The following is a 19,596-nucleotide window of genomic DNA, read 5'->3' as shown; positions in this document are numbered from 1 at the left end:
AAGTCAAGTTTTAGCAAGAAAAAGAAAGTTTACTAATGTCCTGCACAGCAAGCCAGGTCCCCTTTCTAGTGACTGCAGGGTCTACAGAAAGCACAGTTCTGGGGTTTTATACACAATTTTGAAAATATCAGCTGCTCCTTGGAAGTCTCCCACAGTCTTAATTAACTCTGTTCTCAGAACAGCCCACCTGCAAAGTCTTAATCAGCCTTCTTCCCATAATAGCCCAGGTCAGCTTGACTCAAAACAATCCAAAACAGCCTAACCACATCTGTCATCCACCCAGCTTGTTCTAGGGAGTTTCCTGGATTATTCAGATGAGAACAATATAATAACAGGAGCATTTATATGGGGAAAGGCAGGACAAGAAAGCCAGAGAAGCAGGTCTGAGGGTACAAGCAAAGGTTGGAATAACAGGGAGTCATGATGCAAGGAATGCAGATAAATTCTGGGAGCTGAGGAAGTGAGGAAATACATTTTCTCCTAAAGCCTTTTGAAGGAATGCAACTCTGCTAACCTATTTTGGACTTTTGACTTTTAGGGCTATAAGGTAATAGGTTTTCATTGTTTTAAGCCACTAAATTTGTGGCAATTTAGAGGCTTAAGTAGGAAACCAATAAGATACTAATATGGAAAAATAATTTACAAGAAATTTACTTTAACAGTATTCTATAGTTTTTGGGGGGGTTGTGTATGTGTAATTGTATTCATGTAGGAATCTTGCAATAAAGTTCTAAGTGACTCTGGAGCAAGGACAGATCTCTAGGCTTGTACTATGATTATAAACTAAATTATGAGGATCTTTTAAATCATTCAAATCACTTACAGTGATTATTTGTAATTAAGATATTTGCTGAATTCATTTATTGTAACAACTTATGAGCCAATTCTTTGTATACAGTTATATTGCTAAGAAATGATTATAGCTTTATTTATTTTTCTTTTCCAACTTATAATTTATTCTCTTTTCCTGCCTTATTACATGGTCTGTTATCTCTGATTCAATGTTTGATAAAGTTGTGGCAGCAATGTCTACTATTTAACATTTAAATATGAGTTATTGTAGGTTTTGTGAAGATCATTTATTAGATTGAGGAAGTTCCCCTCTGTTTTTATATTGCTGTTTTTGAAATCATAAATGGCATATAATAGCATCAAAATTTATTTCTATATTGATTTAGATGAACGCACTCTTTTCCTACCTTATTCTGTTAGATTGTTAAAAACCAACTTAGCATTCCTGAAGTAAATCCAAATTGGTTGGGATTATAATTATAAGTATGTTTCTGGATTTGTCTTGTCAGCATTCTGTTAGAATCCTGTACTTGTGTTTATTATGAGGTTGGATGGTAAACTGGCCTAAAATTTTGAATAGATTGTATTCCCATGTCCTGGGTGAGCTGTCTGAGTTTTCTCAGAGATGTTGGCCCTGTAATTCCTCCTTCCTTCTTACAGATCCCTTGAACCTTCAAAAAGGTTGCTGTTTTTGGCATGTTTTCCAGATTTTCTGTTTGCTTTTTGTTGAAGATTAAGCTTGAAATATGTAGGCTGTCATTACGAGAAGCAAAATACCTTTTGTTTGCTTTCCTGTGATGTGTTATTAGTATTGTTAGTTGCTTAGGTAGGAAAGGTGCTCCTGGATCATCCTGGTTGGGTGAGCTTCACATTCTGGTTAACTTGGCACACCTGGTCTACTGACCTGTCCTCTGGGCAGACAGAAGGTAATAATGGGTCTGCAGGCCTGAGAGAACCCCTGCACTACCTGGGAAGCACAGGCAGGACTCCCGTCACTCTGTAAGGACTTGGGGAGCCAAAACAAGGTATGATGTCCCTCCATAAGTCTTCAGTAAATGTCAGTCCTGCTGGGAAAAGCTTCAACCCAATGAATAAATTAAGAACTTAAATCAGGGAGGCTTTTGGGTGAAATCTACTTGCAGGCCCCTCCAAGGTAAGTCCTCATTCGTAGGGCTGGGGAGGCAAGTTTTGCTCTCCAAGTCCCCTGAGGATTATTGGTTTGGCTGGCAGCACAAAACGAGGTGATGTATTTAACAGCTGAGGCTCGTAAAGGAGAAGCAGATGTCTGAGTGGCTTTGGGGAAGGCAGTGGTGGAGTATAACAACTTCACAAACGTGGGGCTAAGGAATAAGCTGGGAAGGGACAGAGGCCATATCCTCTGGGGTCTTTTGGCCAGGGGTAGGAGGTGCTGCCCAGGGCACTGAGTCCGATCAGTGAAGACGGCTCCTTTCTGATTTGTAGGAGGAGGGGCTGTGGCTGACCCCATAAACCTGAGAGCCTCTCATAGTTGGTTTTGTTTTGTTTTGTTTTTTTCTTGGGGAGGGGGTGGGTTTTGGCATGTTTTTTCTGTTCTCTTTTGGTTTTTATCTTTGTTTGAGGGGTTGGGAGGTTTGGATTTTGGTTTGAGGGGAGTTTGTGTTTATTTGGGGGGTGTTTGTTTTGTTTGTGTCTTATTTTTGGTTGTGGGGGGGTTTGTTTGTTTGTTTTAGGCAAATGCTAGGACAAGTTATTTGCCAGCATCACCAACCTGCCCATTCTGTTTGTATCAGTACTGTTCATAGAGCCAGCAACCAGGAGGTTAGGCATGATTAGGAAGGCACTTCCTAGAATGGATTTTTAAAAAAAAAGGCAGCTTAAAGGTTAAGGAGAGAGGCTTAATGAAGCCCTGTGCAGGGCAGAGAAGGGCAGGACGGGAGTGGTCAGGGGAAGAGCCAAAACAAGCTTTGGATCCAGAAGGCCACTTAAGACCCCACCATGGTGGTTCAGGAAGGAAATACTTCTACCCAGGACTGGGAAAATGAATGGCAGGGCAAAGGACACAAGAAGGAAAATTTAAAGAAAAATGATGTAGGTCTGTGTTCAGGAAGATTCAGCATTGAGTTTTGTGGAAATTCATTAGCGTGACTCATGGAACACGTCCTCCTTGGTCACTTCCCCAGGTATAGATGCAGACCACTCTAAGTACACAATCTCCCAGATGGGCCAGCACTGTGCTCATGAGGCAGACACCAAAACCATAGGTCCCTGTGTCTCTTCCCAAAGGAAAATGGGACAGCCTTGCAAGGGGAAAATTGGTTGCCAATGGCTATCATAACTCCTCCTGAACCAGAACATTCTTAGAAAATTATGATGCTTGGAGAACATTTCACTTTTTCTTTAGTTGTATTAATTAAGAGCTTACATTCTCTAAGTGCAGAGTAGAGCTGAGATCACTGCCATCTGTCTCTTTGGATAAAAAGCTGATAGAATCCAGATCTCTGCCCAACTTCTCCCTGGTCTCCAGCCCATGGAGCCTGGCCTCATGCTGAGTGATGCCCATGGTGATCCTTAATTAAAACCACTTCCACTAAGTAAATATCTGACTCAGATTGTCTCAGGAGATACACAAAATAGATAGCATTTTATTTATCTGTACCCATCTATGAAAACACACATTATAATTTACAACAAAATGATTAGGTAGCTGTTCTAAGGATGTCATATTAACCTAAGAAACAACTATTACAGTAATAGTGGAAAAAATACTTACAAAAACCTTCAATACCTAGGTAGTCTACTCTTTGTACTTAGATTAAGTCTTTCTCCTGAAAGAGGTAGATGGTAATTGCATTTCAATAAACCTAAAGGGATTTCTAAGTGTGTGCCAGGAGATGGAGAGAGGGCACACTCTTCATGACAACCTTCCTTATAAGGGGAGTGTGCCGAGTTTGAGAAGTTTAGGGAAGTTTCTAGAACCTTGGGGAATAAGGAACTATAAATAGATGAAATGATTGGCATGCTTGAACCCTGAAGACAGGGTAGAATTCCCTAGTATGATCTTAAAAAAAAAATATATAGAGTTTGCTTTCAGATCCCAGAAATGAACTCACAACTGAATTAGAAGGAAGAAGAACTGAATCCTGAATTATTCTGCTGTTTTCCTGATGTAATGTAATACATACATTAATGTATGTACATTATTACTTACAATGTAATAATAAAGTTTGAAAAATTTGCATTTATTTCAAGAAACAGATGACTTTCTGCCTAAAAGTGGAGAGATAGTAGCTAATTTGCTGTGATTCCTAAGACAGAAGTGGTAGACTACCCAAATACAAAGTAAAATATACTAATTATTTCAAAAGAGGGAAGGATTGCTTAATTAGAACCTTCTTAATACTTGAACACTTTCCTTTAATTCATTTGCCCAGTTATAATGCAGTTTTTGTGAGGCTGCATCTGTATAGGTTTTCCTGTGTTTTCCAAATCCCACTACAGTTCCTGGCACATAATAGGCATATAACAAATATTTGTTGAATAAACACATTTTTAATTAGTTTATTAAAACTGTTAGAAAATTTGAAAACATGAAAATAAGAAAACACTTATTAAAATTGTTTGAGACCATGCTTTTTGGTAGTAAATTGTAACTCATGGCTGAATTGGCCATGGAGCTCACTGAAAATTTATTGGTCATTTAGTTAGTAATCGACCAAATTATAAAAGTCCAGGCATTATCAGTAATGATTAAAACACAAATTTCCACTACTGCTTACATTTTCTTCTCTTTCCTCCATTCTGTCATCACCTGATGTGGGACAGCTTTGCATGGAACTTGTTTGAAAACATCTAGAGAGCAGAGGCTGTATGTATGTATCCTGGAGGTTCCAAAGATTGTTCTTCACAAATGTTTAAATCATGATAATTATGGAAAAACATTGCCATGTGTAACTTGCTCTGAAAAAAGTGATGTTTTTCTATGGGCTTACTTTCATTTTTTTTTTTTTTTTTTACGCTTTTTCTGGTACCCTCCAGTTAAAATTAGAAAATCAAAAAATTAACTGATAAAAGGGCAAGATTTGTTACTGAAGAGGAAAGAGTTAAGATGGTTTTCCCCTCAGTTCTGCATGCACTTTTGATGTGTTTGTTCTCATTATGTAGCAGTTTTGTGATGGGATCCTCATCACTATCCTTTAATTGTCTCTGAACCAAACTCCAAGTGACCTTCCATAATGAGATTCCCTCACAAGATTTCCTCCTCACATTTGGAAATATCATAGTGTTTTCCTTATCATTTTTCTATTTAATGTTATCTGGTAATTATCACAATTTGGCTTCCTTAATGGCATTCTAAAAAGAGGTATTTTCCTTATATTACATTTTTTTTTCCTTAATGACAAAAATAGTTTTGGAAAGAACATGTGGGAATTACGAGAATGATTGACATCTCCAAAACTCTATTCTTTTTTTTTTTTAAATTTCAGATTGATGTGAGAGAACAAATGTTTGGGTTACATTGTTTTCATGTCTAAGGTAAAGTTCAAGTTGTAGTTGAGCCCTTCACCCAGGGGAGTGTGCTGAACACTCTCACACTGTGCACATCAGGTGAGGTCCTGCCCACCAGGGAGGTTGCTGACCCACCCACACACTGTGCACATCAGGTCAGATCCCGCCCACCAGGGGGCATGCTGACCCACCCTCACATTGTGCACATCAAGTGTGATCCCGCCCACTAGGGGGCGTGCTGACCCACCCGCATGCTGTGCCCACCAGGTGATGTCCCGCCAGTCAGCCTCCCTCCTCCCTCGTTACCCTCTCCTGTCCCCCTTGCTAGACTATACTTGTGTTTTTCTTCTGTATGGGTGTGTAGTTGTTTATATATTGGTTTCATATTATTACTGAGTACATTGGATACTTGCTTTTCCATTCTTGTGACCCTTTACTAAGAAGAGTGTGTTTCAACTTCAGCTACATACAAAGTGTGTCGAGTCTCCAGCTGTTCCTGTGGCTGCACAGTGCTCCATGGTGTACATTTGCCTCAGTTTGTTAATCCACTCATGGGCTGATGGGCACCTGAATACCCTATTCTTTTGATATGGTCAAAGGAGGTTGTCATTTCAAAAGATCTTAAGACCTAGATAGAGCTCCTATGTGCTGGCACAATTCTGGCAAAAAGTCACTCTCAGAATACCCGTTGCAACAAAGCCACCCGATTCGCTGCTGACCTTGGGCCATTAGGTGACATACAATTGAGAACATGAGCTCAGAGTCCCCTGATTTCTGCACAGTGAAAACCCCAGGGAGGGGTTCAGCAACTCACCTAGAGGAGGAAAGAATCCCTGGTTTCACAGATGCATCAGAAAAGGAACGTAATCTGTTCTGCAGACAACTCGCCTCACTCGTGTGGTGGGTAGAGCATAACTCGGCCACATACCTGGCCTTTCTCATCTAAGTCATTCTGGAAATCACTGGGCTTCTGTCCTAGGATTCAACTCATTGTACCAGCTCTCGTTTTTTATGTTTTTTTCCCACTTGTGGCTTTTTATGATGGATTATCCTTACTTATTTTATCTGCTTTGTTTGAAAATGAAGTGTTATGACCACACGTAGGTCTAGGGACTTGCTTTTTCATCTTTACTTTGGGATTCATTTGCTTTAACTAGAAAGAGAAATTTTAATGAGTTCCTCTGAGATCAGGACGTGTCAATGATATTAATTGAAACACCATACACTGTAACTTTGATGAGGAAACTTTTAGTTTGTATTTGGTTCCTATCAATGCATATTTGCCTTATGTGTGTATCTTTTGATAAAAAAATAAACCCCCAAAGTATAAACATTTTGGTGGCTAGTTATGGGAAGAACTGAGCACACGTCAATCTTATTTGGCCTCACTTTTTAAAAATTTTTTGCAGTTTTTGGCTGGGGTCGGGTTTGAACCCACCACCTCTGGATGGGACCAGTGCCCTACTCCTTTGAGCCACAGGCACTGCCCTGGCCTTGCTTTTTTATCTGTGGCTATAATTCCTATTTTGTTAAGCAGTCAGGCAACAGGTATACATTAAATCTCACCTTGCTGAAGTCTACTAGACCTCACCAACCTTAGAGGTTAGCCCACCAGTGAATCCCCATGTCTTTGAATAAACTGGCTTTATGACTAAGTTATATAGTCTTTCCTCTGAGATCATTGATAATTGCTTTGAAAATAATTACTATTTTAAGGTCCTAGAGCTTCAGATGATACATTTCAAGTTCAGCTTTTAAATAGGAATTAGATGTCTAATAGAGTGTGGCAATTTAGAAAAAAAATTAAATATTGAAGGGTTGCTATCAAGAATATTAGTTAGAATGGACCATCCAACCTTATCGCTTACAAAGACATTGAAGGTAGGCCTGGGAGAGATCTCATCTGAATACACAGCTCCTTAGTGGGGAAGTTTGTGTAAGTGTTAAGCAGGAAAATCACTAAGTCTTACAAATGCCTCTTTGATACTATGTACCACTTATATTCAGCATTTAATTTTGATGTTTTGAATATTTACAATATCTCACTTATGTTTTCCATAATATTTTTAACACTCTGGATGGTCCACTATTTCTCACATTTAAAGAAAGGACTCTATTGTTTATACTATAAATTTTACAGTGTCAAACTAAGTATATCTATGGACTCTGAAGAGCTTTGAACATTATCATACTTTCAACATACACCTGTTTTTGTTTCCATTTGTTGCTATTTGCTTTTGTTGTTTACAAGAGAAATGTCAAACCACATGAGATACTATGGCCCCTGAGGTGCTGCCTATTAAAACCTAAGATGAGTTGGTAGCATTTGCAGTAAAATGCTGCTGGCTGGGTGTATTAAAACATAAAATTTTAAAACCTAGTCTCACAGCTGCAATGACGAAGTTTCTAGTGCACTATAATTCATGACACACAAGTTTTGTTTTAAAACTTTAGAGAATCACTCATTTGAAAAGGCTTGTCTCAGGAGATTTATCTATTTGAACACTAAACTATTATACAAATAAAATGGATTTGCCTTATTGGCAGGTGTTTTAATGAGTGTGTAGCTTTAAATTTTTATATTTGTAGTCTTAAAATCTGAATCTAAAAGCTTAACATTAAAATATCACTACAAAAATCAGTGAAAAGAGGTCCCACTTGTATATAATGCATTTCACTTAGAGCATATAAATTAAAAAATGTCTTCAAGAAAGCAAAGGCTATTTTGCACTACAATTTTATTATTAAATAGGATTTATGGAATGACTTATAAATCTAGTAAATACTAGAGACTATAAAGGGTCAAAAAGCTTTCTATAGCTAATTTTGTTACTTACAGGGGAAAGATTTAGATTCTTTTAACATTTTGAACATTTTCCCAGGTTTGATGCTTAATTGTGAGAATGCCATAGAAATTTTGTTTACTCTATTTTGTTTACTCCATGTAACTTGGATAGAACTGTGTTTATTTCATAGGATAACTAAGTACCTTGGATCAAAAAATGTATATAAAATAATTTAACACAATATTTTGTAGCTCATGGATCTCAGTAGCCAGCTGTTGTTCGAAGGAAATATCTCACTGTCTTATTTTATTTTCTATCTATGTTGAAAGGCAGCGAATGGCATTTTCTCCTAAGAAGTCAAACAGGGAAACAGGCAAGAGCCAGTTTTTCGGGGGATGGGTGTTTTAAAGGCTAATAATGAAGCACAAAAATCTTTTTGTCCCTTAAGGGGGAGGGGTTTTCAGTCTTCATCCTGAGCATCCAATATCATTTCTCAGCTGTTTGATTTGGCTGTCAGCTCTTCTGAAGTTCATGTGATCAGGGCAGTAGCAAGATACTGAAATTAAACAGAATCTTTGTCTTTTTTTTTTTTTTTTGGACTCATTAATATAGAAACCAAATATTTTAACAAAAATTTGAATCCTAGTGATTAAAACCAAATATTGTGTTTGCAAGTCTAACACTGAGAATAAAAATATAAAAATCTCTAGAGATTTTTAAAAGCACTTTGTAAACTTTTATGTTCAATTAATTGAAAATATTGGATAAAAAGTACTAGAAATAGTAGTTTTGTTTTTTGAGACAGAGTCTCACTCTGTCACCCTGGGTTGAGTGCCATGGTGTCATCATAGCTCACAGCAACTTCAAACTCCTGGGCTCAAGAGATCCTCCTGCCTCAGCCTCTGGAATAGCTGACACTATGGGTACCTGCCACCCAGCCAGTTTTTCTATTTTTAGTAGAGATGGAGTCTTGCTCTTGCTCAGGCTCATCTCATACTAGAAGTAGTCTTAACATGGTAAGACTGTTATGCAAATACATACAAATACATTTCTAGTAGTCAGCTTATATCTGCCATTATCAGCTGTCATATTCAAGTCAATATCAGAGCAAATGTCTGTTAACAACATTATTTATTTTTAGCTATGTAATTAGACAAGAAAGCCATGTGAATTATTTATAAAGAGGAAAACATGCAAATGATATTTACCTCACTTCTCACACTGGAATAAATTCCATATGGTTCAAAATTTAAATAGATAAAACAAAAATAAAATATTAGTCAAACTCTAAATTCATGAATATTGGCATAGGAAAGAATTTTTTTTCTAAATTTAACACATAAATGAGAAACTATGAATAAAAAAATAAAACCAGCTGCATTAAATGTAATGAAGTAAACTTAGACAATATTTTCCATATATGTAATTAGAAATATTTTTTATAAAAACATTTTATTGTAATATTTTATTACAAAATAAACTCTAAAATTGTTCTTTAATCCGTGAACAATCATTTTACAATGTAACAAATACAAATGATAAAGATATGAGATTATTAATATCATTAGTTATTAAGAAAAGGCTAACTACAATGTGAAGAATATCCAGAGGGTGATAAAAAAATGGGTACACATTTTAAGAAAGGAAAAAACTGTATTAAAATTGAAAACTCAAATCACATTTGACTTCTGCAAGTACAAGAGATACAAGATACATGATAACAAACATCAGTATATATTGAGTATTACAATACAGATTTTTTTCTTTCTTAAAACGTGTACACATTTTTTGGCACCATCTGTAAATTTTACCAATGAATTTGGAAGTATGATGCAATACATCTGAGGACATGTGAATACTGCCATACTCACTTTGAAACTATCCCAGAAAGTCCATTTCCAGGAATTTATACTTCCCTTTCCAAAAATACCAAGCTGGGAAATAGAAGCAGAAGTGTTCATTTGAACATTGTTTGTAATAGGAAAATTAGAAATAGAATGGTAGGATATGAATTGGAATACAATAAATTCACATCAACTATTGAAAATAAATGAGAAGACAGAATATATTTTGGAAAAAATCAATTTATAATGCATTAATATATTAGAATCTGCAACGGTTGTTAGCAAACATATGCTTATGACTTGGTAGTGGTTCAGTCTCTGGAAGGTGAGATTCTACTTTCCACCTCTCTCGTTTGCTTTTAATAAGTGTATTTTATTTTCCTGATCAAAGTCACCGCAATTGGTGGCTTAAAAAGCACACACGTTCACGGCTTCCTATGTTTTCTAGAAAATGAAACAATTTGTACTCAGGTCAGGATCTCATTTTGTTTTCTCCTGTAGGGAAAGGCGAGCACGGGAAGCCTTACCCCCTCACGGAAGAGGACCGCGACGATTCTGCTTACAGGGAAAATGGTTTCAATATTTTCGTCAGCAACAACATTGCCCTGGAGAGGTCCCTGCCCGACATCCGCCACGCCAAGTGAGTGCCGCCTCAGGGGGCCGCGCTGGGGCTGGTCTCTGCTCTCTATTATTGTCTTTCATGTATATCACTGTTGAATATGTAACCACATTTTTTGCCCTCATAATTTTGATTAAGAATTTTTATAGGCTCGGTGCCTGTGGCTTAAGTGGCTAAGGCGCCAGCCACATACACCTAAGGTGGGGGGTTCGAATCCAGCCTGGGCCCGCCAAACAACAATGATGGCTGCAACCAAAAAAAAAAAAAAAAAAATAGCCAGGCACTGTGGCGGGCGCCTGTGGTTCCAGCACCTGGGGAGGCTGAGTCAGGAGACTCGCTTGAGCCCAGGAGTTGGAGGTTGCTGTGAACTGTGATGCCACAGTACTCTACCAAGGGGGACAGCTTGAGGCTCTGTCTCAAAAAATAAAATAAAATTTGTTACAACTCCTAATCTTAAATACATTTGCTCTAAATTGGAAAACCTTTAAAATTGCAAAGGAATAACTGCTGACTCTCTAAAAGTATTTTTCACCCTTTCTTATCTCACATTTGAATCTACAGTCAAATTTCCAAGGCACAGTTAAATTATGCCCATCAGAAAAAAAAAAAAAAAGAGTATAAAAAAAGAAGAACCTACTTACTGTGCTGTGAACTTCTTTCAAAAATAATTTAATGAATGATCTTTAACAATGTTTGCAGCACACCTGAGCTCCTCTCAGGGCACACCAGTTGAAAACCACTGCTCTAAAACTTAATTCCAGCAATGAAAGGACAAAAAAAGTCTAACCAGCTTAAGACCTATTAATGACTTATTTCCATGTAGTGGTCAAGAAATTGACAATTCTCACTGTGATCACCAGAGAAGATCCTCCCAACCAGGGCTGGGCAGTTTAAAGATACAAGAGACTAATCTTTATTTTAAAGCCATTGAAATCTGAGGGTGTTTATTACTACAACATGACACCCTGACTGATATAGTTGTAAAAGTAAATTCGAAACAAAGTAAAACCAAAAAACAAAAGAAGACAATAAATTTGTACTTTGAGTAAGTTAATGGTATGATCCAAGAATTGAAATATGCAAACACTCTTATCCAAATGTTTTGCTCAAGGCTGCAATCCCAGGGTTTGAATTTTTAAAATATAGGGTTTGACATTGTTTCTGTAAATAAATACATAGCAATGGGTAGTGAGAAGAAATGTTTAGGCCAGGTGTGGTTGCTCACACCTGTAATCCTACCACTCTGGAAGGCTGAGGTGGGTGGATTGTGTGAGCTCACAGGTTCAAGACCAGCCTGAGTCAGAGTGAGACCCCATCTCTAAAAATAGCTGGGTACTGTGGAGGGTACCTGTAGCTACTTGGGAGACTGAGGGAAGAGAATTGCTTGAGGTTGCTGAGAGCTATGACACCACAGCAATCTACCAAGGGTGACAAAGCGAGACTCTGTCTCAAAAAAAAAAAAGAAAGAAAAGAAATGTTTCCATGATGGTATGGAGCTCATGAAGGTCTTAAGAACCCCAAATAACAGTCATCTAAGTACCTGCAGTGTAAATTTTGATACTAGTCATATATACTGAAATATCTCTTAGATAAAAAAGGTCACTAATAATTGTTAGTTGTTTTGTATATTTGCAATTAAAATTTATTTTGTGTTCACTACATATAGGCAAAAAGCACTTATATTTTTGTGAAATTAATGGAATGATAAATTAATATACCCTGAAAAGAACAAATTAAGCATGTTTTAAAGAAAACTATACTGTTAAACTAAGTTTCTTTTTAAAAATCTCTCAGTTTAGCAAATGCCAGTATAGGACATCACAAAATATTTGTTTATTCTGTTTCGGAAAAAACATAAAAGAGTATGAGAAATTTGCTATTGCAGTTTATTTTTATTACTCTGAAAGGATTAGCAGAATGTTTACAGACCAATTTGGTTTCTTGTCAGCTTTTTAAATGCCTTCACAATTTGTCATTTCTCTCAACTATATTTCTACATAATTTAAACTATTTCTTTTGTCTTCCTGGGGGATTTAAAATGGGAATAATGAATTTCCCACCACTTTCATAAATTGTTACCCAACAAAAGATGTCTTCATCTCTGAGCCATTCCAAAGTCTACGTTACTTTTATGCATGTGATTATCTGAACATAATATAGCAAATCAAATGCGATAATTACAGGCATTTTCACCCACATCCCTAGAAACTTATTGCAAAAGATGTTTTAATTTGTCCTTATGTTTTTTTCTTGTATTTGGAGTTTTGCTGCATAATTATAACCATAAACACACTAATTGTGTTTAACTTTATTTTACTTGTTTCTTCAACACAGTTCCATGTTGTTAAATTGCTTTCACATTTAACAAACTTTTGTTCTCAACCCAACAACCTAAAATACACAAGGGCAGATTCTTAGTCATGCCCTGGGTGTGCTCCACTGTCTCTAGTCAGGCTCGGAAGCCGCCGCCTGGATCTCAACTTCTCAGATCCAATGCCTGAGTTTGGTAGTGAATACAGTTTTCTTTGGAGTGGCTTAGGTGTTAGAATGACTGAATATAACTCAGATTAAATGCTGTTACAGGAGGCTGCTTCTCCTTAGAGTAAAATTCCAATCTGGACCCTCCTGCCCCGCCCCCCTCCTCATTCTCCTTCTCTTCCTCCCCATCCCTCTCCTCCTCCCCCACTGCTCCTCCTTCTTTTTATTTTGGCGAGAGGTATTACAACCTCAACTCTTTCTGCCTCTGGTCTCTGCCATCTCCCTGGCACTGTCCACCCTGCTGCCAGAGAAATATGCACGTGTGGTTCAGGCTTCCTCACGGTTAACAATATTTGAAGTATTTCATGTTGACTTCAGGCTAAGTTCCAGATTCCTTAGAATCGATTTCAGGATCTTGTATTATCTGTTCCCAACCTTACAGACCCATCTATAAAGATGTCCCTAATTCTTTCAGACAAAGTTAGTCACACTTGAGGCTATCCGTGCCTGTGTGACATCTATTATGTCACTTGTCTCTTTTGAGTTTAATTGCTTTATGTATCTGTCCACTGGTCTGTGCCCCTTAAGGGAAGTGGCCAAAATTTATTTATTCATCTTGTTTCCTGTGTCTCTCTCACTTTCCCTTATGTGGTTCCCCACCTCCTTCCAGAGAGGATTTGACAGATAAAATATTAGCAATTTAAACAACAATGACTGCAATAATGATAGTATTTATAGATATAATGCTGCATAAAGTGCTTTTCATGTGTTACCTGATTTAATTCTCATTAACACATTATGAAATTTTGTTTTATTTTTTGTGTTGTGGTCCCACATTACTCCACATTAAAAAAAACAACTATTCCTTCTAAGTTAAACAACTTGCCCACTGTCACATAGGAAAGTGGCAAACCAGTAGTCTGAACTTAGATAATATAATCAATAAAATGTGATTATTCAATACTTGAAAAAAAATACTTCTTGTCTCCTCACACTGTTTCATCGATGAAAAAATCACCTTGAGATTTAGTTTTTATAGTTCCCGTTAGGAATGTGGTAATGTCTTGGGTTTAGACCATCATGTAATCTTGTGATGGATTATATCAGGTCACAGTGGTTTTAGATTAAATCTTCATTTATTACATTGAAAGGCTGTGGTTGTTTTCCCCCATTACAGACCTAAATACTGCCTGGATGTTAAAACCGTCCAAAATCAAAATTGACTAATTCATCATAGATATTACAGAAGTTAAATTTTCAGAACTCTTCAGGAAACCCATCTAAACCATAATCATGTGTTTGGTGGCAAAAATCTTGATTCACATTGTTTATCCTGAGGTAGAGAAAATCTGCACCAATGAGACTCCAGCATTTCATACTTGAGTCCCTATTTAAAAAGAGGATGAAGGTTTGGTGCCTGTAGCTCAAGCAGCTAAGGTGCCAGCCACATACACCAGAGCTGGCCGGTTTGAATCCAGCCCTGGTCTGCCAAACAACAATGACAACTACAACCAAAAAATAGCTGAACACTGTGGCAGGTGCCTGTAGTCCCAGCTACTTGGGAGGCTGAGGCAAGAGAATCACTTAAGCCCAGGAGTTGGAGATTGCTGTGAACTGCAATGCCACAGGACTCTACCCAGGGGGACAACTTGAGGCTCTGTCTCAAAAAAATTAAAAATAAAAAGGGGATGAAATAAATGTTTGTTTAAGAATGAGTGTGAAAGAGAATCAGTAATGACCTCCATGAATGAGTGGGGTAACTATGGTGATGTTCAGCCTCTGAATGGGAAGACACCAAATCAAGCCACGCTGATAACATCTGAATAAACAGCAGTATAATATATAATGTAGTTTGGTGTTTAACATGCCTCCCCCATTGTCTCCAGCTGTAAGCACAAGATGTACCTGGAAAGGCTGCCAAACACCAGCATCATTATCCCGTTCCATAACGAAGGCTGGACTTCACTGCTCAGAACCATACACAGCATCATTAACCGGACCCCCGAGAGCCTGATCGCGGAAATCATCCTCGTAGACGACTTCAGTGATAGAGGTAAGATTGTGTCTATTATCATTAAGGGCTTTTCCAAAGAGACAAATAATGAGGGTTTCTTTCTGTTTGTGTCAGTAAGATGATTATGAAGTTTTATCTACGTTGTGATTTTATAAAAGGTTGGCCAAATGCAAAAGAAAACTTAATGAGATTATATTGGCGCCATTGGGGCAACTGGGAGAAATCTGCATTACATTTCTGTTGTAAATTAGACAGAGGTTGGCAAAATGCCTCATTCTACATTCAACTGTGGGATAAATACTATGAAATATATTAATGTGAGTATATAGGAGTAGTGAAATATTTGAGTAAAGATATAAAATCTGTTTCTGTAAAGTATCTACTATTTAAAAGTATGATCTGTTCTCCTGGCTGTGCTAATGTTACCTCATAAATATTAGAAATTCCAAGGGACACAAATACATATTTTTACTTGACAGTTTTAGCTATTTTATCTGTCTGAACAAAAGAAAAAAAAAAACAAACACCCCAATTGGGTCTAACAGAGTATTAGAAAATTTGACATAAGTTTTAATATTTTTCTAACTCTCATGAAGCATAATTTGGCTTATAAGAGAGGGCAATAAAATCATAGACAGTTTCCTGAGAGTAGAGCAGCCTACGTCGTGTTTAATCTCAATGTGGGATATGCTATGACTTCAGGGGAAGCAGAGCTTCTCTTTCTTGGTTTGTGTGAGGGCAGCACAGCAAACCTTTTTAGTGGTAATCTGCTGTTTGAGAGCATGGTTTTTACCTTATATTTCATTGCATCAAGGAACTTTGCTTATTTCCACTGTGTATTTGTGAGAAAGAATGATAGTAAAACAATTCAATGAAATAGTATTGTTATGTCTCAAAAGAGAATAATACATCTTGAGATCATATGGGTTGATTGGGGTTTTGCAAATTTATTTCTGGTAAAAACATCATTTTCTCATGTATTCAAAAATTCCATAAAAGTCACATGGCTTAGTACTTAGTATGTTAATTTTCAACTTTCTTTAACAGAGTTCTAGTCTTTTTACTTGATTTTTATGTACTTATAAATACTGACCCAGGAGTTGAGTAAAATTCATGCATGTTAGAGCTGGTATGACAGGGATGAGTGTGTTTAACACTATTCTGTTCAGATGTAAACCACCAAACCTAGATACAATGCAAATTTGGTCTCTAGATTTGATTTCAAAGAGGTTTTTGCTTTGCGTTGCTTAGGTGAGTGCACAGTCAGTGAGACTAAGATTAAGAACCAATAGCTAAAACCGAAATTTTCAGAGTCTTTAAAAAGAAAATTTGAACAGCACCCTCATTTATTTCAATTATAATTGAGGCTACTTTCATCAAAGCAGTCATTACTGCCTCAGGCTAAATGTAGGCATCTGTTATTTTTAAAAATATGTAAAAGGAAATAAAGATCCAAGGCTACAGATCCCCAGGCCAGTGGCTGTCATGGTTGACTGGCACCAAGGGTTACAAAGCAATGTCTCTTTGTATTGTTTCCTACAAAATTAACATTGTCTTTGTAAACCATTACACAAGAATTTTGACCTGGGGATAATATGGTAAGAAACACTTGGTAGCATAAAACTGTAGCTTGTAGTCCCCCCCACCCCCGCTTTTTTTTCTGAATATTTCTCAGAGGTATATTTCAATGGAAAGTCATTTAAACGGTTACAGATAATGACATCAACATTTTCCAAGCTTCAAATCACTGTGGTCTTTGGCACAGTAATGACCTTGGTGGCTTGTGTTTCTGTATGCAATATTACCTCAGAAGTAAGTAGACCGTCAGTGTCAGTGGTTTTTATAAAGTGGGACAACAGAAAAGGATTATTTGAGACAGCAATGGTATTTTTTTAATTTATATCAATTTATGGGAAACAGGTGCAATGTTGTTACATGCATGGATTGAATAGAGGTCAAGTGAGGGCGTTTAGGGCACCCACCGCTGGAATCAAACACATGGTACCGTGGAGTCGTCCTCCGCTGTGTGCCCACTCTCAGCCCGGCCCCCTTCTGAGCCTCCTCACTTTATCACTCATCTCTCCGTCCACGGCTACTCTTCTTCAGTCAATCACTTATGAGTAAGAAATTGCGAAGTTTATCCTTCTGTCTCCAGCTCATTCCACATAACACAGTGATCTCCAGCTGCAAAAGATATGGTTCCTTTCTTTTTGTGGCTGAGTCGTATTCCACTGTGGGCATGCACCACGTTTTCTTTGTCCAGTCAAGTCATTCATTGATAGGCGTGTGGGTTAATTCTGTACCTTTGCCATCATGAGTAGCGCTGCGGCAAACCAAGGTCAGGAGTCTTCCAAGAAGTTGGAAAAGGTACTGTTTATCATCCTTTCTGCAATGAGTGTTCTTTTCAGCTTTGTTGAGAATCAACTGTCTGTAAATGTGTGGGCTTTCTTTCTAGATTCTCTTCTCTGTTCCATGAGCCTGTATGTCTGTCCTGATACCCACATCGTGTTATTTTGGTTGCTGTCACCTTGTACTGTAATTTGAAGGTGGGCCGTGTGATGCCTCCAGCTTCCCTCTTTTTGCTTAGGATTGTTTTGCCTGTTTGGATGCTTTTTGGCTCCATGTGAAGTTTAGAATTTTTTCCTAACTCTACAAAAAATGGCATCAATATTTTGATAAAGACTGCATTGAATGTGTGGATCTCTTTGGGCACTGTGGATGTTTTAATGATACTAATTCTTCTGATTCATGAACATGGGACATTTTTCCATTTGAGTGTGTCATCTATAATTTCTTTCATTGGTGTTTTGTAGTATTTCTGTAGAGATTGTTCACATCCTAATTTAAGTATATTAGTAGCTATTTCATTGTTTAGTGTAGCTATTGTAAATGGGATTGTGTTCTTGATTTAAACCTTAGCTGGATCGTCATTGGTATATAGAAACACCACTGATTTTTGCACATTGATTTTGTACACAGCAATTTGACTAAATTGATTAAATACAGTACAAGAGGGTTTAGTGTGTGTGTGTGAAGTCTTTAGATTTTCCCAGATATAAGATCATGTTATCAGCAAACATGATAATTTGACTTCAATTTTCCCCAATTTGGATGCTTTTAATTTCTTTTTTCTTGCCTGATTGCTCTGTCCAGGACTCCCAGTACTGTGTGAGTAGGGGTGATCAAAGTGGGCTTCCTTATCTTGTTCCAGTTCTTAGAGAAAATACTTTAAAGCTTTTCCACATTCAGTGTGGTATTTGCTGTGAGTTTGTTGTATATGGCCTTTATTATTTAGAGGTATGTTTCTTCTATGCCTAATTTCCTACTGGATAATTTTAAGAATACTAATTACTTTAATATTAGTTAAAGTTTTAATGTGGATATTCTATTTCTACAAACCATCAAGGTTGAAAGTATTATTTTACTATCAAATGCAAAAAAGTAAATTTTAAAATAAATGATAAAAAATACTTCTGTAATCTTTTGTAAGACATGATAATTGTAAAGTTACATGAAATTAAAATAAACTTGCCTTTCAAATATTTATTTTGGGTTACAAATATTTGTTTCTAGTCTTATCTAGAAGGATGAGTTGAAGTATCTTTGGGCATCAGTGAAACTAGAACCATCAATCCTGCTTTCCACATTATGGGAAATGTAAAAATAATTAATATCATGAACACAGACCATAATCTCAACATCAATTATTAACTGTATGATATTGGGCAAATTATTAGCTTCTCCGAGTCTCAGACTTTCTATCAAAATGAGGAGAATGACAGTGACTCTTCATATAGAGGATATGAGGGAGAACTTCCATGGACCATTAAGTGAATTGTATGCTGCAGAGGAGAGTAATTCCTCCCAGACATTGATTGCCATCACTAAATACTCCACTACCCCTATTCTATAAATAGAATCTGTACTTTTGTGAGGAGATTCCCTGAGTTTAATCAAGTATAATCTACAAGAATCTATCTATCTATCTATGATCCATCTCCAGAAACAGAAGTCACTTAGAGCACATATGAAGACTAATCATGGTAACTTATAACATTAAGAAAATTAGGAATGTTTTAACATTAAAAACATGTCCAGTATGACCAATAAGCTACAGCAAACATTGAAGTAGAATAATATTCTGATAATTTTTTCTTAAATCATAGCTGTGTACATTAATGCAATTATGGGGTACAATGTGCTGGTTTTATATACCATTTGAAATATTTTCATCAAATTGGTTAACATAGCTTTTACCACATTTTCTTAGTTATTGTATTAAGACATTTATATTCTACATTTAGTAAATTTAACATGTTCCCTTGTAAAATGCACTATAGTTGTGTTCCCACCAATTGCCCTCCCACCTCCCTTCCCCTCCCTTTCCTCTTTCCCCTTCTTCTTGGGCTATGGTTGTGTTATAGCTTTCATGTGAAAGCTATAAATTGGTTTCATACTAGGGCTGAGTACATTGGATACTTTTTCTTCCATTCTTGAGATACTTTGCTGAGAAGAATATGTTCCAGCTCCATCCATGTAAACAGGAAACAGGAAAGAGTCTCCATCTTTTTTTTTTTT

The 19,596-nt window shown here is 37.0% G+C and overlaps 1 protein-coding gene across 1 annotated transcript in view; it reads left to right on the top strand.

Moving 5' to 3' along the window:
• Positions 1-19,596, top strand: part of GALNTL6 (polypeptide N-acetylgalactosaminyltransferase like 6) — a 641,250-nt gene that overhangs the window by 315,187 nt on the left and 306,467 nt on the right. Inside the window, exons 4-5 of the mRNA XM_003792813.1 lie at positions 10,409-10,547; positions 14,891-15,057. Coding sequence (XP_003792861.1) covers positions 10,409-10,547; positions 14,891-15,057 — 306 coding nt within the window. The remainder of the gene's footprint in view (positions 1-10,408; positions 10,548-14,890; positions 15,058-19,596) is intronic.

This window comes from Otolemur garnettii, unplaced genomic scaffold (assembly GCF_000181295.1).
Source record: "Otolemur garnettii isolate 467f Iridium unplaced genomic scaffold, OtoGar3 scaffold00061, whole genome shotgun sequence".
Lineage (NCBI taxonomy): Eukaryota > Metazoa > Chordata > Mammalia > Primates > Galagidae > Otolemur > Otolemur garnettii.
The sequence above is the reverse complement of the archived record's forward strand: the minus strand, read 5'-3'. Positions and strand labels throughout refer to the sequence as shown.